The sequence below is a fragment of the Kryptolebias marmoratus genome, linkage group LG5, assembly GCF_001649575.2.
Source record: "Kryptolebias marmoratus isolate JLee-2015 linkage group LG5, ASM164957v2, whole genome shotgun sequence".
NCBI classification, from domain to species: Eukaryota; Metazoa; Chordata; class Actinopteri; order Cyprinodontiformes; family Rivulidae; genus Kryptolebias; species Kryptolebias marmoratus.
The window spans coordinates 7,653,971-7,664,476 of NC_051434.1; the positions used below are offsets into that span (position 1 = coordinate 7,653,971).

At 39.9% G+C, this 10,506-nt stretch overlaps 1 protein-coding gene across 1 annotated transcript; it reads left to right on the forward strand.

Moving 5' to 3' along the window:
* Positions 1-1,238: 1,238 nt before the first annotated feature.
* On the forward strand, positions 1,239-10,469 carry hcn3 (hyperpolarization activated cyclic nucleotide-gated potassium channel 3). The gene is made up of 7 exons (XM_017423045.3): positions 1,239-2,202; positions 4,650-5,079; positions 5,157-5,318; positions 6,742-6,960; positions 7,455-7,601; positions 8,206-8,446; positions 9,123-10,469. The coding sequence occupies exons 1-7, from the start codon at positions 1,745-1,747 to the stop codon at positions 9,329-9,331; spliced, it is 1,866 nt and encodes a 621-aa protein (XP_017278534.1). The 5' UTR covers positions 1,239-1,744; the 3' UTR covers positions 9,332-10,469.
* The last annotated feature ends 37 nt before the right edge of the window (positions 10,470-10,506 follow it).

Consider the following 10,506-nt stretch of genomic DNA (forward strand, 5'->3'; position numbering starts at 1 on the left):
CACTCCCAGAGAACAGCTTTATGTCTGATTGTTTGGTTTATTTTAATCTTCAGAAAGACAAACGGAGAGGACTTTTACTTGTCTCTACTCAGAGGGAAAGTTTTGAGTTTTGCTGATATCAGAGATTGAATTGAGTTGCATTTAAAGGGATAGTTTATATTTTTTTGAAGGGGTTTTCAGTGGAAAGGTTATGATTCATATTTAGTTCTTTGAAGGATAAATAGGGTTTATTTCTGACCAGACAGAAAAGTTAGCTCGTTGATGTCTCCAAGCTGAGCTGGTTCCAAGAGCCATCTGCAACAGGTAGGATACTAATTGTCCATAAAGACACAAACTCTCGTTAATATAAACTCACAATATGTTCCAGTTTTAGTTCACTGATCACTAAAGTAAAGATCTAGCATAATAAATAGTTTTTGTAAAACCATCAGAGCACATTTTCTTCAGAAACGTGACAGCTTTACTTTATAAAAAAAGAGAGCTTAAAAAACCCCACAAATGTTTGAAGTCTCGCTGACAGCATGAGGAACATCTGTGGTGCTTGAGTAGATGTGTGCATTAACACTGATCCTTTTTAGGATTTAGAGCACATGCATGCAAACATCACGATAGGACATTAGACCCTAATCTCATGTAAAACATTTTGTACATCTTGTGCCTTATATATTTTATTAAATATCCATGTTTGCCTCGTTTTTTTTTTTTTTTAGATTTAAACAAATATATTATCTACCTAATGTGATGCCAAAGTTAGAACTTTGAAGACTAGTGAAAAATAACAAATTTGTTGTTTTTGTTGAGCTGATCCTGAAGTGTGGAAATGGCAATTGCCAAGATTATTTGCTTATTTTTTGGTCCTTTTTTAGGCCAGCTCCCTCTTGTTACCTTTACAAGACAAGATTTATCATTTTAAATAATTCTAGTCTCTGTAAATTATCCATAAATTAGTGTATGATTTAAAAAATGTCATTAAATTTCTAAGTTTTAGGAACAAACATAAATTGTTTATTTAAATGCAGTTATTGTAAAAGGAGTGTAAACCTCTGATGGAGGAATCTGTAAACACAGACTAATCGGCCATTTTCATATCGAATAACACAACTTGGAGCTTTAACACCAAACGGTGACTAATTCATTATTTTGTTCCAGTTTTGGCAGCAACATGACCTGCAGCCTGCAGCTCGCCTCGGGAGGGGGAGGGCGCCGCCGCCACAGGAGGGAGGAGGAGGAGGGACGGGGTGGGGGGAGTGTTGAGTGGACACAGCTATGACAAAAAAGCCGATTATTAAAGGCTACTGAGTCCTCTGTGTCAATTTGCATCCGTCCTCTCCTGGTCAGACGGGAGGAGGACACATCTGCGCTTGAAGTTTCTGCTCCTGCAGGGTTTTTTTTTTTTTTTTTTTTTCCAACACCTGAAGTTCTGGATGGGACTCCCTCTGGATTGTAAGAACTCTTATGTGGATATATATTTTCAAAAAACACATTTTATCTAGATATTTTTGAGAACTGGCTAGCTTTTGTGACACTTTGTGAGGAACTAAGAGTCATTATTTAGGAGAATCTTGTACTTGCTGCTCTTTTAAACGCTTTTATCTGTCAGTTTAAGATTTTTTTAAGTTAAGTGAGAGTTAGATATTAAATTGAAAATGAGATTTTTAATTAACTTTAATGGAAATTGAATGTAGCCCAGAGTCATCAACGCAGGCAAATCCACTTAACTTTGCCCAGTTTTGAGTGTTTTAAAATGACCAGCCCTTCCAGGAGTATAGATGAGCAGAAAGTCATCGGTGAAAGCCCGGCTCACAAGCCGGAGACCCCCAGGTACCGCAGCTGGAGCAGCCTCCGCTTCTCCAGATGGAGAAGCAGCTCCCAGAGGACCACCCCTCCAGGCACCCCTTCCCCAAAAACAGAGAAGAGGAGCGAAGTAAGCAGGACCCTGTTCTCCCTGGTCAAGACACACAACGACGACTATGTCGCTGACCCCGATGGGACCCTGGGCACCGCCGGTGTGGGCGAGGAGGGCTACGATGACCTTCTCCAGGACCAGTCCACCTACTTCCAGAAGCAGTTTGGCTCTATGCTGCAGCCCGGGGTCAACAAGTTCTCCCTGCGCATGTTTGGCAGCCACAAGGGGGTCGCTGCAGAACAGGAAAGGGTCAAGAGCTTTGGAGTGTGGATCATCCACCCCTACAGTGACTTCAGGTAACTTCACCACCAATCCTGAAACCTTATTTTACCCCTAAATTCAGCTATGCTTGAGGGAATCTTGCAAAGCAAAATTTGTGCAAAAGAGTGAAGAAAAATGCAAGAATGACATTTAGGGTTCCTCATTTTGTCGTGAACGTCCATAAACCTCCTTGAAAAGCATCATTTCCCCCATCAACACCCAGTCAGCCAAACAGCTTGTGACGCTCACGTCCAGTTCTCCAAGGACATCAGCTGATGTCACGGTTCGAAGCACATGGTAAGACGATGAAGGGATTTGATTAGTGATACAGTATATAGGACAAGATCAACTGGATTAATCATACAACGTCCATGTGGCCTCCGTTCTTCCTCTTCACAAGGAGAGAAGAACCAGATTAGATCAAATCGATCATTTAAATGGTTAACTGAACTGAAATACGTTCATTTCTTTTAGTCTAGACCGGCCTTCCTTTCAGAGGATTTCAGTTTTGGGAGCTAAATTACATCTTAACAATGAAGCTGGGGCAATCTGTCTGTGAACACAATAGCCGGCATCAAATTTGAACAGTTTTTACCCATCAGGCCTATGCCAGACAAAGAGGATAAACCCGTGCATTGGGGATTATTGCCCATAAGAATCCCTATAATTCCCATCTTGCTCGATTATGCAATAATACACAGACAGCTGAGGGGGAGATTATAGAGGACCGACTCTCCTTAAACCTTATGGCCCAACTTCCCCTTTAACTGGAACAGCATATTTTGCTAAAATTTAAAAGTTTTACAACTGTTAGATTCCTTTTATTGCTGAGGATCCAATAAAAAGCTGTTAAATTTGATGGTTTCAGTCATATTTCAACGCAATAATTAGCACTGAGGACAACAAATAGCTAAGACTGACAGAAACATCTTTAATTTTGCAGATATTTCTCTGTATGAAAACATATTTGTTTGTCATCAAATAGAATGAAAGACAGAATCAATGCTTACATGGCGGAATAAACTATATATAGCCTGTCATTTTGCTATTAATAGTTAATCTAAAAGGGATTTTTTTCAGCAGAAATGACTCTGCTTCTCTTAAACACTAAGCTCACATTAAAACGTACACCATGTCCATGTCGACAGCTGTAAAACCTTCCCGCGTCTTTGCTGGAGTTATTAGCAGCAGGAAGGACCCACTAATCTGCTGCAACATGAGATGTGATGACAAGCAGTCATGTAAACTGGTGTGTTTGACACGGATAGCCACAAGGGTCCGAAGGGGGGGATGGATGGATGTGAGCGAAAATGAAAAGCTCAGTTAGCTGATTCCTCCTCTCTGGCTTAAAGACGAAAAAGAGGAATTTCCTCACTGACGGAGTCATGTTGCAATCACTGAAGGGTGGCAACTAGTAATCAAAAAACAGTTTGGTTGAGATTCTGTTACTGTGCCAGTGTAACCGAGACAAAGTGACTGACACTCGATGTAAACAATCTGTAAGGAAATCCAAACCGTGAACGCCACGTAAAACGAGACACTGGAGACATATAGGCCAAGGGAATGTGGGCGAGATGAAGCGCAACAATGAAACTATGTGGAGCACGAAGTTCACAAGGCAAACATTTCCACTGGTATCGATACTTTCCTTTGTTCATTGCCCTGTTGAATGTGCATTTATCCAATCGGAGCAGACTGCATTAATTTCTAATGGGAAGGAGTTTCTTTTGTGATAGAAACTATTATGAGAATAAGGGTCACTCCCTGAAGGCTACACTGTCCTCCTAATGGGATGACTTCAGTCGTTCCTGGTAGTTGTTTCAAAGCATGCAACTTTATTTGAATCCTGTAAGTTTAACAACTTAATCAAGGCTGGTAACTACACAGCAGTCTGTGTCTGTATACTATAAAATGTGTGTAAGCTGGGTATGGATTTCTTCTGGTAGTTTTGTCAATTCCTTTTGGGCAGAGGTCCAGATTTTTGTTGAATGTCGTCAGAAGCCACTTCTGTCAGGTTGAAGTTTAAATGTTTGACTTCAACCTGGGACTGATTTCTATTGTATTACTTTTTCCATAAAGTGCCATGAGATGTCCTTATTTGTGAATAGGGGAAAAACAAACTGAACTGAAGCCAAATACATTCCTAGCCTTCCCTAGACACTGGTCACTGGTCATTGGGAACCAACACCAAATCCATCTTTGCCTCATAAGATTGAAAAGTTACTCATTATTCATAAGATAAGTAGCTTACAGTGTGCTTTTTAGAAAATGACTTTGTTTCAGCCATTGTACTGACATGACTTTTTTAACCAGTAAATGTGGACCATTATAAGAACGAATGAGTACTACTCAAAATATTTGTCTTCAGAATAGAATCATTGTTTAGTCTTTGATAGGAAAAAACAAAAGTTCTGGCAGATAAAAACAGCAAACAACAGAAATTCAGAGATCTGAAGGCGCCCCTCTGTCCTGTTCTGCCCAGGTTTTACTGGGATATCGTGATGCTCCTGTTGATGATGAGCAACCTGGTCATTCTCCCCTGGGGAATCACCTTCTTTGAAGACCAGAACACTTTGCCCTGGATTGTCTTCAACGTCATGTCTGACACCATCTTCCTCATGGATTTGTTTTTCAACTTCCGTACGGGTATCCTGGGAGAGGACAGCCACATTATTCTGGACCCCAAAGAGATCCGCAGCCATTACCTCCGTACCTGGTTCATGGTAGACTTCATCTCCTCCATCCCCGTCGACTACATCTTTCTTATTGTTGACATGAAGTCCCGGCACGAGTCATCCGACGTGTACCGCACAGCCCGTGCCCTCCGGATTGTGCGTTTCACTAAGATTCTCAGTCTGCTGCGTCTTCTCCGGCTTTCTCGTCTCATCCGGTACATTCACCAGTGGGAAGAGGTAAAAGGATGGGATGGAAGACATGCTGTCTACAGTATATCAGTATTTTCCCTTCAATCTAATTTTCTCTCTTTAAGATTTTCCACATGACCTATGACCTGGCCAGCGCTGTGGTGCGTATAGTCAACCTGATTGGAATGATGCTGCTGTTGTGCCACTGGGATGGCTGTCTCACCTTCATGGTTCCCATGCTGCAGGACTTTCCCTCGGACTGCTGGGTATCTAAAAACAACATGGTGGTGAGTACACGTTGATTAGAATACAGTCAAATATAAACTTAAACCTTATATTCAAAAGGGTAGTTCAACATTTTGTGAAGACAATACAAGAATCAATCCGTATCTCATTCAAAGGTAAATTTAGCTGCTATACAATCACCAGGACCCTAACCTAAAATCATCTTGCTTGGATGTAGTTGCATATTTCTTCCTATCTTGCCCCCTTTTTTATCTGTTACTTCTCATAGGTATATTGAATTAATCTACCATCAGAAGACGACAGGATATAACTATCCTGGAGTCTTTAGGAAAAGAAAACTTGCCAGATGCTTGCCACACATTTCATCGTCAGTGAATGTTTCGTCTGCCTCCTGTTTAACGCTTTTCCGTGACCTCTTTTAAAGAATCTAAAGCTAGCATTATTAGCTCATTGGCACAATGGTGCAGTTGTTACAACAGCAATAAGGCTGTAGGTTCAAGTCTTGGCTGGGCCCTTTCTGTGGGGTGTCCTGTTAGCTTTCTTCTTGTACTCTGGTTTTCTCCCACAGTATAAAAACATGCACTTTGGGTTCATTGGCTATTCTAAATTTACTTTATGTGTGTGAGTGCATGGCTGTCTGTTTCAGATGTCTTTGTATTGGCCTTGTGATGAACTGGCAGACAGTCCAGGGTGTACCCCTCCTTTAGCCCGCTGACTGCTGAGACCAGCTCCCATGACCCTTAACAGGCAGCAAGCACAGAAAATACATGGATGCTTGTTTTAATTGTAAGCGCACACAGCAAAAACAGAGTCTACAATAAAAGTGTGAAACTAAAATGATGGTTGTTCTTTGTAAAACTAGAAGTCATTTATACCATCTTTATGTGGAGCAAATCTTACTGGCTTGTGGCTTGCGTTAACAAATCATTATAAAGAATATAACGTTTTTACCCATGTTCCTTTGTAAATCCTTCAAATCTGACTCATGTGAGTGTGTTTGCTTGGGAGCAAAATGTCATTTTAAAGTGTTTCTTCCACAATTTTACCTTTAAAGTGTTCAGGAGAAAATGGTGCCAGCCAGAAGAGATTAAAAATGTAAAATATCTTCTTTACAGAATGTTTGATTTGTCCTTTCTGGGCTACTGTAGTAACACAAACCTGCAGAGTTCTGGACATTATTTTGAGCAAAGGAAGGTTTTTAGTGTTTTTAAAAAGAAACAGAGGAAGAGTTTACTGATATGACAGTCTCCTACTGCCTACTGTCTATTTTCTATCGTTAATTATAATATAAAAAGCAAAAAACTTTAAAGGTGCTCAGAAAATTGCAACACTGAATATTAAATGTGCCCAAAATGTGTCTTACCTTGCATTTTGTTCTTTCTCTACTGTCATTATGTACTCTTTACATGACTGCAGTGATGCATCCTGCTTTATCGCCATTTGGTTTCACTCCTTCCCTCGCAGAACGCCACCTGGCACATCCAGTACTCTTACGCCCTGTTCATGGCCATGAGTCACATGTTATGCATAGGATACGGCGCTCACCCTCCAGAGGGCATGAGTGACGTCTGGCTTACCATGATCAGCATGGTTGTCGGAGCCACCTGCTACGCCATGTTCTTGGGTCACGCAACTAACCTGGTCCAATCCTTGGACGCGTCCCATCGCCAGTATCAGGAGAAGGTAATCGTCTCACCTGTAAAACCGTTTGACCTCCACGCTCGGCTGTTTTGTGGACAATATGTTCCAAAAGCCTCACATGGACATAAATGTGCTCCTGGCTTTTACCACCGCAGCCTCCTTCACATTATTACCTTGCTCAAACCGTTTTCTCATATACCGCGCAACATAGTGTGTTATCTAATGGATTTTGTGGCCTCACTGTGACCTTTTCTCAGGGATTTTCACATGATAAAGCTAAGCAGATGATGAAAAATGGCGGCACCTTTGTTTTGGATCACTGTCTGCTGATGGTTGCTGCAAATGAGTTTGTAATCCACTTAAAAACGAGAGAAAAGCAGCCTGTAAATCTAATGGAATAGATGTGTGTTTACTGTGGAATAATTCAGCGAACACATGCTAGAAAATGTGACTAATCGTAACATCTTACATCAGTCTCACAGAACTTTGTCTGTCTGCTCACAAGGTCATGATGTGTTTTGTGCAACTCTTTGCAGTACAAGCAAGTGGAACAGTACATGTCGTTCCATAAACTGCCAGCGGACGTACGACAAAGGATCCATGATTACTACGAGCACCGGTTCCAAGGCAAGATGTTTGATGAGGACAGTATACTTGGAGAACTCAGTGATCCACTCAAGGAGGTGGGTTAAGCTTTCTGGTTTGAAACAGTATCAGTATTTTTGTAAACTCGATTAACTTTTGGGTTTTTACATGGTTCAGCTGTTTAAAACTTTTAACACCCAGTAACATAAAGGTAATTTTTTATTGCCTGCAAACATGAAGGGCAGGCGATCCTGCAATTGCCTGTGTGTTAGTTTCTTTGTCTGTCAGTAAAATAACTCATAAAACCAGTGGATGGATTTTAACGAAACTCTCGGGAAGCAACCATTGATTAACTTATGGAGTCAACACAGTTTAAGATGGCCGTCACAGCCAACTGAGCTGAGCAAACACAAAAATGGTGACAAAATTTCAAATTAAAACTTGGTGTGGTAGTAACTGAAAGTCAACCCCAACTCATACAGTGCACACTAAAACTTTGGAGTGCAAGGCAGTGGGTGATATTCTTGATTATTGTTTTGAAAAATAGACTTTAACTTTAAACTCTTTAACGTTTCATTTTAGTTTATTTAGTACCTTTCTATGCTGAAGTGTAAACAGCATACCACTAATAAAACCAAAAGCATCTCAGTGTTACTTTGACCATCTCTGAACGTCGCCTCTTCCGTTTTTCCCGCCATGCAGGAGATCGTCAGCTACAACTGTCGCGGACTCGTAGCCAACATGCCGCTCTTCGCCAACACTGACCCTCACTTTGTGACGGTGATCCTGACCAAGCTGCGTTTCGAAGTTTTCCAGCCAGGAGACTTCATCATCCGAGAGGGAACATTGGGTCGGAAAATGTACTTCATCCAACACGGCACCGTCACAGTCATCCCACGTGGCAGCAAGGAGATTAAACTTAGCGATGGAGCATATTTTGGAGGTTTGCTAATCTTTGGTTTAGTTTTCCTTTTTTTTACTGCTTTTTTTTTAAGCCAATAAAATGTTTTTATTCTCGCAGCCATTATAAGTTATATAAATATATTATATATCTTAAAAGGTTAAGCAAATATTTGCATTTATGTTACAAGCAACCCTAAACTAATGAATATGAAAAAAGCCAAATATTATTATTCTTGTGGAATATTAACATTTAAATAGTCTGGTAATAAATGTAGCTAAAATTTGAATATTATTTGACTATTGACCAAATTTAAAATATATAAGTATTTGTCATTTATGTAAAAAGTTTAAACTTTTGTTTTTCATTTTAAATCGTGTGCTGAATGTTTTATCCAATTTTATTCAGCTCAGTAAAATCCAGCAGTTCATTTTTTATAAAGCACCAACTTTATAACCTAAATTATTGCAGAAACAGTGACAATAAATGACAATTTAGCATAAAAGGACCTAATCAGACAAAACTAAAAACATTGTTTTTCACTTTGAAAGTAAAATAAGTAGAATTCTGCAGAAACTAGTTATTCTGTTGTTACTATAAGAGTAGAATAGTTTAAAATGATAAAATCGTGTTGTTTCCTCTCACAGTATTTAGAGCCTACAGCTATATTTCTTCCAGTATTTGCTCTCAGTTACTGAATTACCTTTTCTGGCTCCAGAGATCTGCCTGTTAACTCAGGGCCGACGGACGGCCAGCGTGAGGGCCGACACCTACTGCCGCCTTTACTCCCTGAGCGTGGACGACTTCAACGAGGTCCTGGAGGAGCACCCCCTGATGAGGAGGGCGTTTGAAAGCGTGGCCGTGGAACGACTCGACCGGGTTTCACGGAGACCCAGTTATCAGCCTCCGACCACCGAGTCGGATTGACTCCCCGGACAGACAGAGACAGAAACGGGGAGCAAACCTCCACCTTTTTTAACTGAATTCCACTGTATGTTTGATGATTGTTGTCATTACGGGCAAAATGGAGACAGTAACGTTTTATCTATCAACACATTGCTGCCGCACTTTGAAAATTGTTGCACCTTCAGCTGAATGAATGCATATTGTTATATATTTGTAATCTGTTTATGATAGATTCACTGTAATTTACAAAACGAACAGAATTTTGACGATGTTTTTGCTCTTGTTTCTTGTGCAAATAACATTGTTAGGTATGTGTGCTTTTAAACACAGTCATGGTTACGTGTTTCATCTGCATCTGTAAAACTGCAACATGACCTTCTGCTGCCCTGACCACTTTTTTGTGGGTTTTAAGCAGGTGTAACATGAAACAATAACAGTGCTGGTTTATATCTAACTCAATAATACCAAATATCAGCACTAATGACAACAGGTTTATTCATTTTTCATGAACTCATTAACTACGTATTTGGTCACACATGTCCTCCTGTAGCGATGGGGGGTTGCTTAAGCACCCTCCACACCTATACTTCCCACAACCTTGCTTTTAAACCAGCAGAGTCAGCAAGTTTCCAGTCGTAAAAACGGCTTTAAGTGAAGTTTTTATCAGCCTGCATGTGGAGACACAGTGCCACTTTGATTAAGAATGATATCAGTCATACAGAAACTAATAACCAACAAATTCTTAACAAACAAATTATTGTTAAAACCTGTAAACTGTCTCAACTTGGGGTTATACTGATGAGCAAAACACTATTTTATTTAAGTGGTAGTAAAGCTCAATCAGTAAAATAACAAAATGCCTCTAATGTATGACCACTAACAGCCATGAGGATTAATGTTCTTAATATTTGTGCTTTTCCAACTTAACAAGAAGAAGCTTTTTGTGTTTGTTTTGAGTTGGACTGACCGTTATTTTATTCAGATTACCAATATTCTGGATGATTTATATACTTTAACCTTGCTGTTTATAGCGGTTTACACAAAAGTATTTTAAACACCCTAAAAAACGTGTTTAGTTTTAACCAAAAATTGTTTAATTTCTTTTCAAAATAATAGTGTTCATACTGATTATGAGTTGTAAATATGAATATTTCTGCACCTGAAGCATTAGTATAAAACGATTTTTTTTCCTATCA